The following is a 21,513-nucleotide window of genomic DNA, read 5'->3' on the forward strand; positions in this document are numbered from 1 at the left end:
TGCATTCTGCGCGACATCGCGCGCGGCGAGCGTGGCAATCTCCATAAAAGGATGTGTTTACATCTTACTCGCCAGCTGGACACTCCATTATTTAGCTAGAGGTGTGTTTAAAAAAACATGAACTGAATTTGTTGAACAAAATCGGTTAAGACCGCTTGGAGTCTTATCAGCATCCAGACTCCAAGCAGTCTTAAACAGAGTGATTAAAACGTCCAAAGCATTGAAATTTCCAAGCATTTTTTTAAGCAAACTTAATCAATTGTTTAGCTTGGCAATTTTCAAATCACACACACTCATCAGCTGTTCAACTCTTTGTCGCAGGCTATAAAATCTTTAAATTATAAAATTACATCGTCTGTACCAAATTCTAGAATTCCACAAATTTGCAACAAAATCACAAGCAAGCTGTTCACAATTCCAAAATAACAGATAAGACACATATATTACTCCAAGTCAATTTATGAATTGTATGTATACTGTTAACGTACAGCATTTATAAAATTAATAATTGGTTATGACTTTATTTACAAAGGCTTGCATACAAAGGATTTTTTACAAAAAATGACCCTGTGAGAAGGTGCATTGATATCTATCTGACGAGTGCTCTCTTAAGCGTAGTCCATCATCAAGACCACAGCAAAACCTGTAACAGCAAAGACACTTGCAGGATGACCGACACGAAATGTTAGCTGTTGGGATCAATTCACTATTATGTAAAATTTAAAACAGACGCCTGTCGCACACAAAAACACGCCCACTGCAAAGAAACCTTAACGTTGACGAAATTCACCTGTTGCCTTGTTACTGTTGTACCATCAGACACCCAAGACAACAGGTGGCGGCAGCTGTGGATGGACACGAGAGATGCCAAGGCCGTGATGGACATCCTGCCCAAGCACAAGACCATCTCCATCGAGATGCAGCTCCTGAAGGCGCTCAAGGAGTCCAGCAACAACTACCGCCAGAGCTTGCTATGTGTAAGGTCGGGTCCATGGCTTTAACCAGAGTTTGCCATCAGATAAGCCAGTTCGGTATTCAACTGCGCATGCACACAGTGATATGGGTCACAGGTCATTCGGGATATTCGGAAGCTCATCGGCGCATGCATCACGCAAGGAGACGTTCGCATGACGCACGCGCATTATACTTAGGAGCAGAATGGCGTTAGCGTTACATCGCATAACATCACATAACATTGTGTCAGTGATTTTATCCCGGATGACCTTTGACCTGGACTAATTCGTCAAGATACCGATGTGGCGTATATCAAGTGCTTCGTAATAACGTTGCGAATCTCTTGTCTGGAATAACATGTAAAAATGTACATGTATGTTGTCTGTCTTCGACAATTCATTGGGCCCTTCCAAGTGCCATGGGGGAACAACATGCACTTCTCTCCGTACAACACTAGATGCACTAGCACGATATGTGACGGAGGGACCCCCCCCCCCCCCCCCTTTGTGTTGGTCATTGTGTTACCAGAATCTCAGGAATTCTTTTGAGATATCTAGTGCTAGTTAACAACAGTCTAGGGTTTGCATAGGGTATAGGGAGATTGAGGGGGGGTACCCCTTCGTCTCATATCGTGTTGGGTATAACTAGATGTTTCATCAACACGGGTATTGTAGCAAGTGCACACATACAGAACTTTAGTCTAACATTTAAACATAGTTAAATTAGTCAAAACAATGGGGCAGGGCATGATGGATAAGTCTTAACAACTGCAGTGGCGTAGTCTTGGCCCAAGACGTCAGTCATGAAGAGCGATAGTAACAATGTTGTGTGGAACCTTGCATATTTGATTTCTTACATTCTCTCACTAACGTCTTGGTCATTTAATTCGTAGCAAGAGGGGTGTTGCCATTTTATGTAAATAGGACCGCCTGTATAAATATGAACAAAACGGCAGTTCCCATTCACCGCACGTATCGCGAATGTTTACAGACGTACGTCGGGCGAGCCATCGAATCATTTTCTCGTTCCCTAGGAAAGCGATGATGCTGTGTCACCGTATAGCCCGTCAGTGTTTACAACCGTCTGGCGAGCCATTGAATCATTTTCTAGAAAAACAGAAAAAGTTAAACCGTTGATACGAACTGGCCAAGACGTTAGTGCGAGTAGGCCCGCTGGTTTAATTGTTGTGCCATTAAAGGGCCCACTATGCACCTTCCACTATCAATCACTAGCGCCTTGGGCCAAGACTACAGTGGCAAATGCTGGAAATAAATCATAAATATAGTGAATATCCTAGAAACTAGTGATTTCATGAAAGAAATACTACTCTTCTTTCTACCAGTGTCTCATGAGTGAAATGAACAAACGGTACGAACACATTATTTTGAAAATTAAAAAAACAAACAAACAAGTTTGTTCAGCCCCATCGCCAGGTCCGCTTATGGCTTTTGCCGATTGGGGGGGGGGGGGGAGTTGCTCGGGGGGAGTTGCTCGGGGGATTTTGCCCCCCCCCCCCCTTAGCGACGGGCCTGAGTTTGTCTCACTGTCGCTTGTTGTCTTCTCCAGGAAACCCTTGCAATGCCAAGAGCTTGGTTTTTTCAAATGTAAATTGAATCTAGGCTCTTTGAGTTGTAAACATTGCAAGTCTGTTACTGGTGCTCACTTGATTCAATCACATGTCTTTCCATCAAGTCTAGTCACAAGCTACTTTGAATGGACAACGTGTTTGACAAAGGCACTTCATGTTTATTGTTCCTACATGTATATACTTGCACTTGCAACTGGACATGTGAAAGGACTTGTGTGATTTACTTGAGACAAGGATCCTCTACACAAGGATAAACGACTCATCTGAGCTTTTGTACAAAATATACGGAACGGTTGTCTAGGGGCGTGGTATGCCGCGTCCGCGCATAGAACGATGGATAGAACATGTAGAATAATGTGTGCGCGCCATGATCGCCGACAGCTGGCGTCCTGACAGAAATTTAACCGCCGAAAGACTACAGTCGCACGCCGAGTCTCGCGCTCCTCGCATGCACAACACGCAAGTGTCATATCACGCCTCTAACCAGAAATTGGGGAAGTCGTTTATCCTTGTGTAGAGGATCCGTGCTTGAGACATATGAGTTGCGTGGACTTGAGATGGACTCGTGCTTCCACGCTGTATCTTACTTGATGGCTTTTCTGTTCTTACCACACAGATTCCCCGCAATGTCAGGTTGCTGTATGTTCACAGCTACCAGAGCTATGTATGGAATGTGCTGACTACGCGCCGCATACAGAAATATGGGTTGAAGGTCATTCCAGGAGACCTGGTCCTGTCAAAGGAAGACAAATCAGGTAAGAGCTGGTCTACTTAACCCATACAAATCAGGTAAGAGCTGGTCTACTTAACCCATACACAACGTTAGACACCTGTTGCGTGGAGTGCTGTGGCCTCGTGGTCTGGAGCATTGAATTCTTGGTACGCGGGTTATTCTGCAGGTTGTGGGTTCGAGTCCAGCCTGCGGCTATGGAGCATGTGTCCTCAGGCAAGGTACTTTGTCACTCATAGCTTCTCTCCACCCAGGAGTAAATGGGTACCTGTGAGGGCAGAGATGGTTAGTGTGATTGAATTAGCTTCCTTGCACCTACATGTAACAGGCAGCATCCAGCTGTATACTCCCCAGGGAGCTGAAATTGTATTTGAAATGTTTCATTGGCCCAATGACAATGAGCAGGGGTAATAATAATGTAAAGCATTCTGATCATAATCTCTATACAAAAACCTGTTATTATTATACGACTAAATGGCTGTTATTATTATACGACTAAATGGTACTTTGGCAATCATCGGATATTGTCACCGCCACCCTTTATAGGCAAAATGTTACCGTTGCAATAAGGTTATATTTGTTGCTCATTGTCTAACTAGTAAACATACCGAAACTCATGGAAAAAGGATGAGGGAATATTGGGTTAGGGCACATGTAAATTTGTGCACAAGTCTATGGGAATGTCTCCAAATGTCTTCCCAAATGTCCAGTCCAAGGTATTATTACTCATTGTTTGCATGTCACACCTTCTGCAATTCGAAAGAGCATTTAAGTACACTTTTACAAAACATTGCTTAGTAAAATTAGGTTACCGGCCAAAACTCCATGTGATGTACATTGCTTGTGACTGGTATTTAGCTGTTGTTTACTTAGCATAACAATCGCATGGAGTTTTGGCCGGTAACCTGATTTTATTAAGCAAGACGTTTTTGTGCTTAAGCAAATTTTGTGCTTAAGCAGCTCTATGAAATTGGCCCCAGCTGTACATGTACATTCAAGAGTACTGTACATGTACCATAAAGTAATGGCTTTTGATGAGGGTGGCTAAATAGCAGTACACTGTGTGTCAAGATCATATTGCAATAATCTTGTCATTTAACAGTCTTTGGATGCAAATCGTGAATGAAGAAAAGTAGATTTAAAAGGGGTTTACAATTCCGCTAACAGTTTTGAGGCTTGTGTTTGTACAAAAGATGAAAATAGAAAAAAGATTTGTCAATATTGTTGTTGTACACTCTGTCATAATTTCCACACGTACCTTTTATAAGTATACATGTATAAGCAATCTAAACACCCCCAAAAACGAAACTTCACACGCATTAGAGGCGTCAAAATTTGGAATCTGATCATCTTATGAGCTCTTATGACAAGCTCATCAGACAATTATCTTCCAAATTACGAGTGTGGACTTTCTTTTCTTAATCTTGGGGATGTTTAGTAATGTTTTGCTCCATAGTGCTTTAAAACTAGATGGGCCGGAAAAAAGAACAAAGCTGCAAATCTCACACTCACTGAATTCCTTCCCCTGATCTGTGCGTTGACTCAGGTAACTAACCAAATTTACAACATATCTGCAAGTGCCTTATTCCTCCACATTTGTTTCAATTTTGTCCCTGTAGTTGATGAGAGTGAGCACTTGCAGTCAGCAGTAGTCGACGGCGGTAACTTGGATAGCTACTCCATCCATGACATTGTGCTCCCGTTACCTGGTTACGCCGTGAACTATCCGCAGAATGAAGGTGAGTAACGTCCTGTGTGGCAATTAAAACCTGTTGGCATTTATATTAAACTGGGTCAAGTCGGTAATAGGACTTGATAATGATCAGGAGTTTCAATTCATTATTTCCTGCATTTTATTTGAAGGGACAAGAATTCCATTTGTAGTTCGAAGGATTTGAAATTTATCTCCTGGGGCACGGGCCTTGCCAGACCAATTTGATTTGTTGATGAGGGGGTTGGGACAACAAATGTGCGGACATTCCAAGGTGGGTAGTATTATTAGGTGCATAACCAGGTTGCATTTTCTGGGTGAAAACTGCACTGAATTTCAAACTATGGGGTGGAGTTTCAGAAGTGGAAGCGAGGCAGATATTCCATGTAGGCGGGAGTAAACGGCATTGAGCACAATGTTGAACTGTCCATGGTGGAATCTTTTGTCAACATTTCCCCTGAAATTACACTTAAGCTTCCTTGCATTGTGAGCTTGTTGTGAAATAAGTCAGTTACAAATTGAGTTCCAATTTTACTATAGCCCTAACAGTCCTGAATCCTCCAATTTTAATACGATTGTGTACACCCCCTAGGGAGTTAGGGTTAAAAAAGTGTCTTTCTATTCTGCTGTCCTTTTTCCCCCTTCAATTTGAAGCATGAACGGTCATTGCCAATGTACACTTAAAGAGGAAGGCCAAGTTCACTGCCCCATGAACCTAGACAGGGAACTATATAGAAAAAGTCTGTTACAGATGCATGTACATGTACTGGCACAATTGAAGTGACCATGTCTCAGTAACCCTAACCTCCCCAACTCCATCAAAATCCATCCCCCATTTTGGTGGATTTTGGGGGACTTGGTCCGGAAAGAATGTTGCAACCTGACGCTGCTTTTTTTCTTCATATATCATCTCAATGAAGGTCAGTCATTGCAAAAAAATAATGAAAAGACATGAATCTGGGACTGAGAAACATTTCCAATTTTGTTAGGAAATACTTAAAAAAATTGTCTTGACTCTCCATGGACTTTGTACACAACCGCTGATGTAGTGTCAGGTTGCAACACTCATTCCCTTGGTCCTGCAGGCCTGGTTTGACTAAATATTAATGGAGTATGATGGACTTGGTCCTGAAGGCCTGGTTTGACTCAGTATTAATAGAGTATGATGGACGTGGTCTTGGAGGCCTAAAGCAAAGCATACATTGGAAGCATTGTGATTGATGGATTTTGGCGGACTTGGTCCGTACTTGGTAAGTGAAAGACGGTAGGAGTTATGCTTAATTAACCTCCCTCTCTGGCTGGCAAATTCAACAAAGCGAACTCAGCAGTCCAAATAAATCAAGTGACTGTTTTATACTGTTGATTGGTCCCCTCTCACATAAAGCAGGATTGACTGGTTGTGATTGTTATGAAACTTGATACAGTTATGATTTGGCTGTAAAAGATCGATAAGCCAGCTGTAACTACTATTTACCAGGTTTTGTCTGCTGATGGAATTTGACTAGTCACTGTGCCTACAAGAAATACGATCTGACTGTTGGTGACATGTCTGTGTGTAAGGCATGCAAGGGGAAGTGGATTGAGTTTTTGATTGTCTGTGACTGATCAAGCAGAAAGAGGTTTTTATGAAATACAAAGAAGTGCAGTTTACAAATGACGGGTAACTTGCATCCTGAACAGTTGTTTGAAGTTTGATCCATTTTACAATTGATTCCCCCATCGAAAGTAGCACCACTACAGACTTCCTTATCATGACAGTTTAACAAAAACATTTGTCAGGCAGTGATACCTAGTTTCGAAATACTTTGACACATCTAACTAGCATTGTCAATGGTTGGAAATTCTCTAGGGTCCCTTGATATGAGTCAGCCCATGTTTCTCAAGGGACCCCGGTAAAATCAACATTCCCTGGGGACACAACATCTGGTCATCAGGTTTTTCCCAGGGTAGTTTTTATTTTATCAAACCGCATCATCCAGGTCATGCATACAGTTACTCTTTTGTGGAGGAAGGAAATCTTCAAATAGCTGCAGAAACCTTTATAGTACCAGGTGGCTTCAGAAATAGAAATCAAGTTCAGATCCAATAAGGGGATGTGTTTTTGATTCTGACCTGTTTGTAATATTGAATTTGGATAAAATGCGAGTTCCTTAGCATACACAACTTAACAAAATATGTCAGCTTCGCACTTTTATACAAGCTACTCAGTCTTAAGGTTGCTTCGGCCGATTGGCAACTTAATATGTAATACTTTATTGTGATGAAACAAGCTCAAATTGTCGTTACACGGACCTTTTGATTTTCCCGGATAAATCCTTTCAACACTACTACCGGTACATGTATTTATAAACTTGTTTTAAAGGCATATACAGTGTCACTGATTTGCACAGGCATTCAGATTGCCATTAAATTCAACCCAAGCACAATCTTAGGTTTAACGTGAAGTATGTTTTGGTTTCTGTACCATCAATCTCAACATCACTCAGAACTGGTGCATTATTGTAAATATACACAACGTACAGAGTCATTTCCACAATGCATAGTGAAGTAGAATTGGGTGAAAGGTTCAAGTTGTGATAACACACTGCTCGGTCCCACCAGGGCGCATACATGTACGTGTATGTGTTGTGCAATAGCCCTGCTTTGCCATAATAGTGCCTAAAGCTCCCTTGATTCTTGAAACAATAAACCCGCCAAAGTGGAAACAGAAAACGAAACACATTTTGTGTTTGGATGGGGTCATTTTGTCAGGTTCCATTATACTGAAGGCACTGGTGCTAAAAAGAAGGTTGTACCGTATGTAGTGGTAATAATTGGAGCAACTTTTTTTCTGCAACTTAGTTACCGGTAATCTAAATTAGTATGGATTGTATTCCCCCAAACAAAGTTACAGTAAGAAAAAGAGAAAAGTATTAATGAACGGTAGAGAGTAATTAACGCCTCAAAGGGAACAATAAGTATGTTTTAATCTGTTGATTACTAAAATACTCCTTGCAACTTACAATGTATACTCTTAGAAACTTTACTTACAATCTCATCGAGATTTCCAAGTCAATTTGTCATCAATGATAACACCTAAAAATCTAAACGGATCTACCTTCTTTACAGTTGTTTTATCCAGTAGAATATTTAAGTTTGATGAATTTTTCTGTTTTATTTCCCTGTTTCTGAAGATCACATAATTACATTTAGAAAGTGAAAAAAATAAACGGTTGGCTTTTAAAGGGAATATACACCAATTGCAAACATCGAAAAACAAAACCACCAAATTATCACAAAATACCTTACTGGACTGCCAGTAAATGACAGTCTTAAGCATCCTGTAAAATCAGGGCACCTGGTGTGTTGACATTTTTAAGAAAGAATGGTCGACCAATCAGCGTTGGGAAAAACTGAATATTTTTTGGTTCAATTCTGCTCCCAGTTTATCATATTTAGTCAGTCTACATTTTCTTTGCAATCGATTACACACCTTGAACAGAGACAGGCCAAGTGGACTGATTCCTTGACGTCACAATTCCCGAGGTCTAAAATTGCTCCATTATTTTCATCTTTAGTGGGTCAGGGAACCAGACTACCAGAATATGTTTTTTTTACCTATTTCTTCCCGCTTCTACTAACCCAAAACATCAAATAAGCAAGGACGGATCCAGAAGACAATTTTTTAGGGGGCCAACCCCCCCAAAAAGTGGGTCAAAAAATTACGGCGTGGGGTTCGGGGCCCGCTTAAGGGCCCCGAAAACTTTTTGGATTCTAGATGCTCTGTGGTGCGATCTGAGGCAATTTCTGACCACTTTTACCAATGTTTTTTTGAGGAAAAGATGGTGGTATACTCATTGCCTGCCTTTATTGCGACGTCACATAAAAAAAAAAATTGGTTTCGTTTTTTTTTGGGGGGGGGCATGGCCCCCTTTGGCCCCCCCTGGATCCGCCCTTGCAAACAAGTCAGTGTAACAATATTGCTGTAAGATACTAACCCCCTATAAAAATCCATCCATTTCTGAATATTACAACAAAAGCAAATGTTCTATAGTCCCTTTAACCAATAACAGATACTGATCTGTTTGTTGATTGACAATATTAGAGGGAAATAAGATCTTTGTTACAATAGAATAAACTAGCTACTTCCGCATACATGTATATGATATAAATGATAACAATTTTGATTATTGAATTATCATCAAGTTAGATTAAATAGAGCACAGGTCCCAGCAGAGAGCCCTGGGGTATTCCGCATAAGATATTTCTAAAAATCAGACAGGCAAATTTCGGAACCATACTGTTTGATATGATACTAATTCCTATTTAAGTAGCATTTGTAGACGTTATATATGAGTTGTCAGGGGTAAAAAAAAAGTTTTAGTGTAACTTGAGAATTGTATTCATGTAGCAAGATTAATAGATTTTTTTGTTGATCGTTTTTCCAAAGGTGATGTAGAGAACTTTATGATCTGAGAGCGACGTCAACGTTGTTGCTAAACTCTGCCTCATCGTGTCTGTAAAATATAGGAGAAAATACTTTTTATGACGTAGGATATATTAATGTTGAATTTTCCCATTTATTGTTATCATTTAGTCATACGGGAAATCTAAAATATTTTGTTCCAATTTCTTGGCTTAATGTATAAACCTTTCTTCGTTCTCAGAATGAACAGAATTCCTGAATTGTAAGGTCATGTCATAGTTTGCTATCCTGTGGATGCAGGTGTTATAACTGACTAACATTTTATGCAATAAGACACATCCTTTTTTTCAAATTCCCTTCAAAACAATAGTTCACAAAATAACATTCATTTGACCAGTCATGCAAACTCTGCAATACAAATTATTTACAAATTTTTAGCTAAAACTTTGATTTTTGCCTAAGTATAAATGTTGTTATAAAAGGCTCATCAGAATTCGACATTTAAAGGTAGAGTACATCACTTGCAGCCAGGGTAAGCCTTAAGGATTTTTTTTTGTATAGCAAAACTGCTATGCAAATTTTGATTTGCATAGCAGTTTACCAATTTTGCATAGCAGTTTTGTTATACTCAAATTTAGCCTCGGCTTTGCAATTACTATTTACCTGTCAGTGTCAGACTGTACAAATTACAAAGCAATAAAGAAGTAACTTATGTTAAGCTGTGAACTTAATGACTCATCAGTTGTCTGTTTATTTCAGGAGTTGCATGCTTGCTGGAATAACTTTCGAGTGAAAAAGCAATTTATTAACCCGGGCCATTCCTGGCCCGGGTCTAGATCCGCCTGTCAATTATTGGCAGTGTTTGCCTTGATACCGGTAGTTTTCGTAGTAGCCATATTTTCATCAATATGCTACACAGCGCACAAACGACAACACAGCTGGGATTTTCACGTTTTTAGTTCCCACGAATCCCACGTGCGTATCAAGTGATTTTCTTGAAGGGGTAAACCCGTTTTCCGTGTCGGCAAAATGTTTAAGATAAACCGACAAATATCTAAAGAATAGTGATGAGAAAAGGGCTCGATTTACCTGGGTGCACGCATGCACCAGTGCATGTACATGTAGATTTTAGCTTGTGCACGTAGCTTTTTCACTGAGCATGCACGACGTGCATGTAACTTTTTTAGCCACCAAAATACTCATTTCATGCATATATTTACCAGTGAGTGAGAATAAGAATAAAGTTTGTTGAATAATTGACCAGATAGTGTACAAACGTGTTATTTCTTTTATAAATCCATAGATTATTCCTCGCACAGTCGCAGCAGATTCAAAGTTACGAGGTAAAATCTCGACGTACGTCCTGCAACCTCCTCCGATCATGCACGTGATTTACCACGTGATAGATGCTGCGGATAATTTGGTATCGCACTGACGCTCCGGGCATTCCTTATGTCCGGATCATAAGTGCGATTCCAAATTATTAGCTGCGTTTGTCACGTGGTCTCGTTATTGGCCCATCAGACGCCGCCTGTTTACAAACTAAACACGTACAGATTTTATACAGCTGAACAAAATTGACGTTCTTTTTCAGTATTTAAGCTTAACTAAATCAAAACATGATGGATGTTTACCATGTCCGATAGTTGTGTAATTCAGTGGACCGAAATTTGGTGGCAAGTACACTTTGTGTCAACTTTTCATGATCAAAATGTTGTATAGCAGTTTTGCGATGCACTTTAAAAATTGCGTCGCAGTCGGCCTCCAATGTGTCGCAAATTGCGATGCGATACCGCTTATTGCGGACCCTGCTTGCAGCTATCCAAAAAGTAACTGACGAAATTATTAATGAAAATACTTACTTACTACTTACTACAAGCGTGCAGACAAACAGGTTTGGGGCCATTTTATTTTGGCCATTTTTTTAATGGAAATGACCATCATGTCTTCATTTTAATAGCGTAAAGCTAAATATTTTCAGTGTCATTTGCACCATATGCCACTAAGACCTTGTAGTTCAGGAATATCTTTAAATAATTTCAAAATGTCTCTCCAATTTAGAGAAATCTGCATTTGAAATAGTCTAAACTTTGGGATTATACACCTCACTGCATGTAGGTACACGGTACCAGTTTCGGGCAGGCGTTGAGATTTCAAATTCCGTCACAACACAGTTACAAAGTGACAGTTTTTTTATATCCTAGGGTCAGTTATTGTTCTGTTTCAAGTCGATCCTTTGCCTTGTGAATGACTGCTGCATGGTACAGTGTACATGTATTAGGCGAGTTTAATCTCAACTGTTTTGGGATAATAGGGGAACAGGACGATGTGAAAAAGTTACGGCCATCTTCACAGACCAGACGGCTGGAAAAACTATACAGTTGTTACCCCAGCGTGAAATGTCAAATTCTGATGTACTCTTTGTGCCTTGGGTTTCCCAGGCTAGTGTGTATTGTTCATAACACTGTTAATAAACTTTCTATTCAATTAAAAACGTTAACCTACCTGATGACTAAAGCTCTTCCCGCTTCCACACACTTCCATACTTTGCGCGGACGAACGTCAGATCCCCTGTCGTAGCCCGTATGATGATGAAGCTAGTATCTGAGACAGCGGTGATGTGGGCATCAGCAAATTCTCTGAAACTACCATCTTGTTTCAAGCCATAAGCGCTGACACTTACAGTTCCACTGCCTGTTGAGAAACGGAAATAGTCTCTGCTTTCAATGATCGTTTGGCTCGTTCCACCTCCGGGGTGTGTAAGACGAACCTTGACTGGTTGTGGGGTGTCATTTGCGATATGCGTGTTGTCTTCCGACTTCACACCACTGACAACAATAAGGATAACACATATGGCTGTTTTTACTTTTGCTGCCATTGTACTTAATGGTTAATTGTTAATTCCAGTGATTAACGTAAAGTTGACGGGAATGTATGGATCTGATATGGTTTGAGCTCTCTGATGTTGGCCTTTTATATCGGAACTGATTGAAGAGAAAGTGAAAGGGTGTAAATGAAAATGAAATTTGAAACGTTGACAATGCATTTCACGTGACACTGTCATATTCAGGGGAAAAAAATCAACTGTAGGCGTACATGTAGGTGAGCTGCCTTATCACACGAAGATAAGTGTGATCACACATGTCACATGATGATAACATGGGGATTTTGCTCATTTAAAAGAAATAATCATTTTTTGGCCACTGCTCTCTCAAACATGGTCCCATCGTGACCTGTTTTCACTTTTTACCATCTTGATAGAATGGGTAAAGAAGAAGAAAACATGGTTGGTCCCAAGCTTATCCACATTTGTGTTATCGGGGGTATATTGCTTTGAGGACACCCCCACGCCTGTGACTTTGCCCTATTTGAGGACAGAAATGAGTTCAAAAATTCATAATCATTCTTAAGATACACTCTTTCTTTGTCATTTAAAAACTGCCTGATGAGACCACACACTTTGATTTGAGTGGTAGATAAACTTTCTGTCTTGAAAGTTGGGCTCACTATAGCCATTTTTGCTAAACCTACCCCTAAATAACTCTGTATTACGGCTGTGTGGGATGATCACAAGAGGATGATACTAATTATATCTGAGGTGACCAGTGTTGACGTCCATTTGGGTTTCCAGCTCTTGCCTCCAAGTTGATTGAGGACTAAGATACATTCATCAGGCTGGGCTGAGCTAATCCAGGCAAGGTCGAAGGAGAGCCCATCTCAGTGTCCACATTCATAGCCAAGGTTTAGGGCAATTTATAGGGCTCAGCTCTACGTCAAAGGGGCTTCTCCAGCCTTGATAAGTAAATCCTAGTAAGCATACTTGAACGGTGCAAGACAGCCCTTTTCTAGGATCACAGCCACTGTCTATGTCCATCCAGGGATCAACACTGCGCCAAACTGGCTACACCTACTATGGACAAAACCCTGGTAATCACACCAAGGCAGTAAATGATGTTAGATGCTACTGGCAGTTTTAATTGATGTGGATGTCTGGCTAATTGAACACCAGATAAGAAGGTCCATGATGCCCATGGCTGACCTTAATGCATCAGTTGCTGGCTCGGACTTGACCTGATTTTTTTATGAGTCTGCTTGTCCTTCATATGTACTTGTCTAGTCGTGGCCTACATGCATGTACCGGTACATGTAGGAACAGTGGTCACACATTCATGAACTGCAGTGTCTCTCTATAATTAGATTGTCGGGAAAAACAGCATACACAGTTGTGAAGTATCCTTTACAAACTGTTGAACCCCAAGGCAGACTCTAGGTAGGTGCTAGGCACTCTTTGGTTGCAGACCAGTAAATAAACTGCCATAGACCCCAATGATAAATGCCCCCACTTCAGAAATTCAGGAAAAATACTAACAACTCTCCAAGGTGTTCAAGACACACATCAAATTAAAGCTTATTTCATCATCTTTCATATTCTATTCAATATTCTGATGACTTTAAGGAGAAATTTCCATCCGAAGATGATCACCATGTAAAATAGTCCTGAAGCGCATCGCCATTTTGAAAAATGATGTATACACTCCACTGCAAAATAGAGCGCTTTTAGGGCCCCAATTTCATCCAAATTGCACAGAGCTACCGGTACAAGCTCACAGTCCTGGGCACGGCTTCCAACCATAGTTTTTACAAACCCGCAAGTTCATGGCCCGAAATATGCTCAAATACCAAAGAATTTGAGGGCATGCAAATCGTGGCATGCAAATTTTGGACCGATTTACTGGCCTGCAACCCTAGAGACCGATATCTATAGCAATCTAGTACTTTTTAGTGCAGACATACCAGTAGTATACTGTATCAAAATGTATTTCTGACTGAACGAAACAACATTGCCAGAGGTCACTCGGAGCTACATTTGGGATAAAACTTGAATAAAACTTGGCAGTGCGTTTTACATACATTATACCATTCATCTAAAGTTAAAACAAGTTCTTCAAGACTACTTAAGTTTGCAGTGTTGTAAAATTAAAGAACTACATATTCCATTTTGCAGAGTCTTGTAAAATTTAAGAATTATTCCATTTTGCAGAGTCTTGTAGAATTTAAGATTTATTCCATTTTGCAGAGTGTTGTAGAATTTAAGAATTATTCCATTTTGCAGAGTGTTGTAGAATTTAAGAATTATTCCATTTTGCAGAGTGTTGTAGAATTTAAGAATTATTCCATTTTGCAGAGTGTTGTAGAATTTAAGAATTATTCCATTTTGCAGAGTTTTGTAAAATTTAAGTATTATTCCATTTTGCAGAGAGTTGTAAAATTAAAGAATTATTCAGAAACCATACATTCAAGTATTCAAATATTTCATTTAGGAGGTATTTTTGAAAAAAAAAGCTTGTTTTAAGTTCATCTACATAATTACCAGGAAACAATTGTTCTCAAACAGTAACTGTAGTTGTGACTGTCAAACTGTTTATATTGCCAATAAAATATATTAAGTACCGATGCACAATGAATCACACTCAGCATAGTGCCACTCTTTTAACAGTTGCTGCCAGTCGTAAAGCCGAAAAAACACCGCCTTGTGTTTTTCAGAAAGGAAATGCCAACATGAAGATTGTGAACAATTAGGCCCTATCATTGGATGTGACAATCGCTGATAGACAGAGAGACATGTATGACTACAAGGATATCATTAACTTTGTCTAATAAACATGCTATGATTCCTTGCAGTGGGCGACTGGTACCAGGAGCTGCTGCACAGCGACGGCCTTGACATTAAGAAAATGAGACATCAAATCAAGTAAGTCCTTCATCTGTTCATGCACATCAGTCTGCAATGATCAGAGGGACATCTTATTAACAACCATGTGGAAATGAGTCTGCATGCCAGGGACAGTTGATACTTGGGGGTATCAACAGGATGTTCAGTTGGTTTAGCCTTACTTTTTTGGTAAAATAAAATGGTAAATTAAAAGGTCAAAAGATGAATAAACACATACTTTCTTTGTGTACATCTGCATGTACTTAGCCCACAAAAGTAAACACCGGGAATCTAGCTTTTAGGAAAGGGGGGATTTATATGAAGGGGGGGGGGGGGCCTTGGGTCAATGCATCCCGAAAGTGCATCCAGAAAATTTCGAAATTTAGAATGCTTTCTCCTGCAGTTTAAAGCAGTTTAAGAATAATTTTAGGAATTAGTGTTCCCTTTGTTATTGTTTGTCCCATTTTACATGTATGATTTTTATTTCAAAATGTCTATTAATCTTTGACAGATTTCGAATCTTTTTCAAAGGCTGGGGCTCAAGAAATAAATATTGTTGCACCCGCTCTCTGTCTCTTCCCATATTTTGTGTTCATTGCAAATTTGGGTTTGGGTTACCTTTTTTGTATCAATTTCCAACGCTGGATAGCTGTTACGTTGAGGTTTCTGTCTAAAATAACATTACAGTTTTTCTCATGAATATGGACATTTGCATCGGCATAGAAATCTCAAATGCCCCAGTATACCTTTTGAAATGGTCAAATGAAATATGAAAATAGGGCAAATTGGGCCAAAAAAAGATACATTTTCAAAGATTGCATGTTTAATAAAAATAACTTACATTATATGGGCCCTTTAAAGTTTAAAGAACAATGCCAACAAATGTGTTGGTTGTGGGCTTTGCCAGATGTTGACCTTTGACCCAAATGTAACTGCACTGACAATATATGACAAAATACATTTCCAGTTTGCCTGTTGGAATGATGTTTTTCCCTTTCCCGTCAGGATGTTCACCGATGTTGCAGTGTCCTCTGCTCCTGTCACAGCTGGAAAAAATCCATCTCCTGTTGCATATATAGAGTTTATATTTTCACTATTTAGTCAGCATCTTTTCTGGTTTTCATCCTCTTCTCAACCATTTTGAGAGGTTTAAAGGAGTTAAAATTGCTGAAAGACAAATCCATAAAATAGGATCAGCACATCCACCCCCCCCCTCCTTTTTCTATCTTCCAACACTCATTCCTAGATCTCCCTGGGCGTAGCAGTGATTATGTTCTATTTGATTGGACGACTAATTGAACTTTCCGTCCTGTTTCCTTCTCTCCCCAGGGACTTCTCATTATCTGGAACATACAGGAAGATGCTGGTCAAGCCAGCCAATGTTTCCTGGTAAGCGCCAAGCCTTGTTATATAAGTTTCCTCCCATTGAATGTCAATCTCACTCTGTTGTGCCAGTTATGCCATCTTGTGCAGGTTTCTCCAATGGGTCACACTCTAGTTGCACATACATGTAGTGCAAGTGGTTTTGTCTTCTGAAGAACAGGTGAAGTGGGTTCACGCACAGTGACCAACTACATATGTTTGTTTGTTATTTGTTTGTTTGTTTGTTTATTCGGCAATTCGCCAGGATTACCCAGAGGGGTCCCTCGGTAGAAGATGTGGAAGGAAATTACAGTTTTAGTAGCGGGAGGAAAACCCCAGAATGATATTCTAGGGAAACCTACGAAATCAAGTAGGATCTGAAAACCAAATCCACATGTTGGCCCAGCTGGGATTTAAATCTGGGCGACAGCAGTGGAAGGCGAGGAAAGTACCACCAGCTGAACCTGATCCCCCATCAGTGTAATCAGTGTGATAATTAGTACAGTAATATGTGTACATGCAAACCTCTGACATGGTTCATTGCAAAAGTTCTTATAACTTGTAATGTTAAAGCTATAGTCCATCATTTGCAGCTATCCAAAAAGTGACTGACGTAATTAGTGTTGAAAAACATACTCAGTTGAAAGATAGTAAGGGGACTAAACTTCTTGTGAAATTATTCTTTCTGGCATGCTGTCATTTTGAAGAAATCAGCAAAAGAAGGCCTTTCTTAAGACACACCATAGGAAATTCAAATTAGTAGTTCGTTTGTTATTCGGCGAAGCACGGGCAAGCAGTGGCACGACGCACATGCGCGCACTGTTGCTTTAATTTGTCGGATCAGTGCGCGACATCGCGTAGCTGCATTCGACTCGGTGAGAACGTGTCTCGAACGCTGAATTCAGGCCCAATTCAAAACATGATTCAGCAACTTTTGATTTGAAATTGAGATCCTAGAATACTCTTTTTCTCCGAATATACGGCTGAAGCTGAGCTGAAAGTTTATCAGGTTAGTTGTTCAGCATCCTTCTTCAGATTTCGAGTACGTTTGTTGCTTCAAACGAACAAAATGCACAAAATTTCAAATCAAACGAACAAAAAGCACCAATTCCATATGATGGACTTTACCTTTATAGATGGAGAAATTTCATTGGTTAGAATATAACATAGTGTGTTTCAGATCGACGTGCTTGTATGACCACTGAATGGACTTGTCAAAAAAAGGGGGGAAAAGGAGAAGACTCATGTACCCAGGGTAAACTTTGAAACAGCCAACTTACTCTGGAAAGCTCGGACAAGTGTGTACATTTGCCTGCAATTGGGGACCCCCTATTGTCCCTCTTTTGTTTGTACTCTAACGTTTTAGGAAGGCCTCCCATATGTTTTTACATGAATCCAAATTGGGGACCTCTCGGGAATTGGGGACCCTATTGTCCTCTGTTGTTCAACGTCCCCTATTGAATGCAGAAACAAACTCAGTGATGGAAGGGTTGACACTTCTGCACCAATTATCAGGATGTCATGGGTTCGAGTCCAACCTGAGCCAACTTTGGAGTTGTATTAAAGGAATGTACATCATTGGCTTTTGCTGTAATTTTCAGAAACAAACTATATTGGGGATTAGGATAATAGATCAAATATTGTTACACTGACATGTTTGAAGTTTTGTGTTCGAAAATGCTGGAAAAACCAAAAATGTTCAAGTAGTCTGGTTCCCTGACTCCACTAAAGATGAAATGGATCAAAAATGCCGGAAAATTGTAAGGTAAGGGAACCAGTCGACCGACCACCGTTAAAAATGTATACAAAAGTACCATTTTTCCTGAAAACGACTTCACACCAGGTGCCATAATTTTACAGGATGCTTTAGACTGTCATTTACCAACATCCTAGTAAGGCATTTCGTAACAACTCGTTAGTTTAATTTTTCGATGTTTGCAAATGTTGTTTTTTCCCTTTAAGAAACTGAAGCTGAAGCCGCATACCAATCCTTGGGTAAAGGAAATCCCCATAGTTTACTACATGAGATGATTATTCTGTTTCAGGTCAGTCGTACCATACAGCGATGCCACCATCCCATTAGTGCAGTCAGACTTGGACAGACTGGAAGGCAAAGAACCACGAGCAGTTGAATCAGGTCAGTGATGATTCATTGGTCATGAGACCCGGCCACTAACTTCCTCAACACTCCCCGAAAAAAACGCCTTCGGTTTATTAGGGAAACCCTGCTTTAATCTTGATACGATAAAAATAGAAATGCCGCAGGGAAAGATGAAAAGATCAGTTTTCGTTCAATGTGTCAAGCTGTGAATGGACGTGTCTGCAAAAAAATCGGGGGCCAATCTCTTCATAGATTTCCAAGTACAGAATAAAAAAGTAAAAGTAATCTATTGTAAGCCAATATGGCCAATTAATTGGGCCAGCATTACACGTATCTCCAGTTGTCTTGGCATGAAACATCTACTCCTGTTCCCCTGGATGGGATTCCAGTCCATTGCAGGTTACTCCCCAGCTAATGCCAGTACTTATTCATACTCCTGGGTGGAGAGAGAGATCGAGGCAAGTGTGGTTAAAGTGTTTTGCCTGAATATACAACATGTGGCCAGCAGCTGGAGTCAAAAGCCTGATGACCCTCTGATCATGAGCCAGGAACCCTAACACCAAGGCCCCCCAGCACAAAATAAGCCTACAATTATCTGCTCAGCCTATGACAATTTACCCATTCCTATTGGTCGAGAGCCCGTCATGTGGCTGGTCTTAAACGATTGATAAAACACCGGCTGGCTGGTCTTCAAAACTTTTCCAGTGTCACATGAAATTTGGAATCTATGAAATCCGGTCCATTTCACCCCTTATTGGTCCATTTCGAGATATGATGGACACAAAAGGAGGGCGCTATTTGGATTGGTTAGACTAATTTGTTTTTACCAAAATTTACCAACTCCAGTGTCAGTCATAAAAAAAAGTTTTATACTTTGTATGTTTTGTCCCATTTATCAGATGGCAAACTCAGCGCCCTGAGACTAGAGTTCACCTTGTCCAGCTCCTGTTATGCGACCATGGCAATCAGAGAGGTCCTTAAAATTGACACCTCGGCGGCTCACCAGTCCACTCTGAATCCTGTCCAACAGACAGAACCGAGCAACACCTCCGTTGATATGGCAGAGGCTGATGTGTGATGACAAAAATATTTAGTTTAAGAATCTATGCATGGAATGATAGAAGATGCATTAAAAAGGGTAACCCAAACATACACAATGTATCTATTTAGCATGACAAATCGTCAATGACACCACGAAGTAACACTCAAGTGGACTTGAGTTTGCACCACGAGTGGGTATTTTACAAAAACGAGTGATATTTGTTTTTACGAACTGTGCGCTGAATCGGTATTTTTCATTTTCAGGAAATAACACTCGTCTTTATTTCACCAGTTAGAAGGTTTTTTATTTAAAAATTGTCTGCAGTTCTACAAGAATGCGGATTAATTACATTCCTGTCAAACGTTTTAAAATGTTTTTATTCAAATAGTTTTTCTGTAAAAGTGTTGTAACTTTGAAAACGAAATCCGTTGGCGCTAGTGTCCGATGTGCGTGCACGCACACATGAGTGTTACTTCGTGAAACTAAAACTTGCCATTTAGCCGTTTTCACGAAGTAGCACATCTGTATACGTTGGTATTTCTCCGTGGTGTCGGTATGATTGCTCTTATAACTCTTTGGTGCTCGGGTAAGGTATCAATGGAAAGCTGTAGTAGACCGACCTTTCTGATGCAATCACATTTAAGGTACTCCAGTTTATAACTTAAACATGCTAGCAAGTTATCTTTCGATTACTTTGTAGTACCCTTTGCATATCCATTCAATGTCATTTGCTTTGCCAACTCATTGCTAGGATTTGGATGTTTTCGTCATTTGCTGCAGAGTTTGCTAAAATACACCTTTTTTTCATTGGACTTATGTTTATTTAAGCATGTCCATCTATCTCAAGATTATATACAAGCCTTTTTGTAAAAACTAGAAGCGCTGGCAGAGACATCATTGCCTCAAAAAATAGACTCAATAAAGCTATTATAAAGTATGATCTTTAGTGTTGCAAGTGACCCCTTAGGTTCAGGTCGGGTTTTTGGTTCGGGTTTGGTTCGGGTTTGGTTCGACAGCAAGTAATAAGAAGAGAGGGAGCATACCTGTTATCGTCTTCATACATAAGACTACCGTTTTATGAGCCTTTTGTGTGCCCCAGTCCCATGCCAGAATTGATGGTAATTGAGAACGCGCATGAGGCATTGCCGAACCGTTTTTTCCCCAAGTTGACGCGACGTCAGCTGCAAGTGTTTGGCCTCCAGTGCAAAATTGTGCTTAGACTGGTTTCCACCAAATATGTTGATAACCTTTTTTGAGCGGAATTAACTTTTATGCGATTTGGCATTATATTGTTTTTAAATTGAATACGTGGAATGCTGTATGTTAAAGTGATATTCATTTAATGGAAACATTGTGCCACTGATACCAGATTCGGGGTGAAAATCATAAACGTTTAAAGAACTTGTTATTTCTAAGTGGTTTCAATTTAATAAACATCAATATCCATACATTCCTTGAAATTGTTCTCCGAGTAGTGTGTCCATTTTTATGCAAAAATGTTCTGACCGATTCAGTCTGGCGTTCCAGAGTCGTGCCTAATCTAATAATTCCGAAGATTTGAATTTAGTTCGACGTTTGAAATAATAAGACTTGACTTCGTGGAGAGCCAGACTATTGCTGTCATTCGGGACGTCTCCGGAGCGTCTTGGTTTCAGAGATACCACCGAAGTCATCGGAAAATTGTGCAAGTCTGAAACTAAAGTTTGTGGGTTGTTGACTTGATGAGTCGCTCCCTGTGTTTTTCTGGGTTCGGCACGACTATGGAACACATTTTGAAACGTGTGTGGGGTAATACTTGTCCTTATATAATACAGGGTGAGTAAAAAAAATAGGAAACCCAAATGTCAGAACAATTTTTTAATGAAGGTCTGCATGCAGCACTTTCAAAACAGGATAAGAAAGCCCAA

The 21,513-nt window shown here is 40.1% G+C and overlaps 1 protein-coding gene across 2 annotated transcripts in view; it reads left to right on the forward strand.

The window, feature by feature from the left end:
* The window catches only part of LOC119726517 (pseudouridylate synthase 7 homolog), a 76,621-nt gene extending 55,555 nt beyond the window's left edge, over positions 1-21,066 (forward strand). For both annotated transcript variants that reach the window (XM_038198239.1, XM_038198240.1), the window contains exons 12-18: positions 820-977; positions 3,159-3,297; positions 4,892-5,011; positions 15,071-15,140; positions 16,431-16,490; positions 18,509-18,600; positions 19,464-21,066. In XM_038198239.1, the coding sequence (XP_038054167.1) occupies positions 820-977; positions 3,159-3,297; positions 4,892-5,011; positions 15,071-15,140; positions 16,431-16,490; positions 18,509-18,600; positions 19,464-19,642 (818 nt within the window). In that variant the 3' untranslated portion in view covers positions 19,643-21,066. The remainder of the gene's footprint in view (positions 1-819; positions 978-3,158; positions 3,298-4,891; positions 5,012-15,070; positions 15,141-16,430; positions 16,491-18,508; positions 18,601-19,463) is intronic.
* Positions 21,067-21,513: the final 447 nt, after the last annotated feature.

This window comes from Patiria miniata, unplaced genomic scaffold (genome assembly GCF_015706575.1).
Source record: "Patiria miniata isolate m_02_andy unplaced genomic scaffold, ASM1570657v1 HiC_scaffold_2, whole genome shotgun sequence".
Taxonomy (NCBI): Eukaryota; Metazoa; Echinodermata; class Asteroidea; order Valvatida; family Asterinidae; genus Patiria; species Patiria miniata.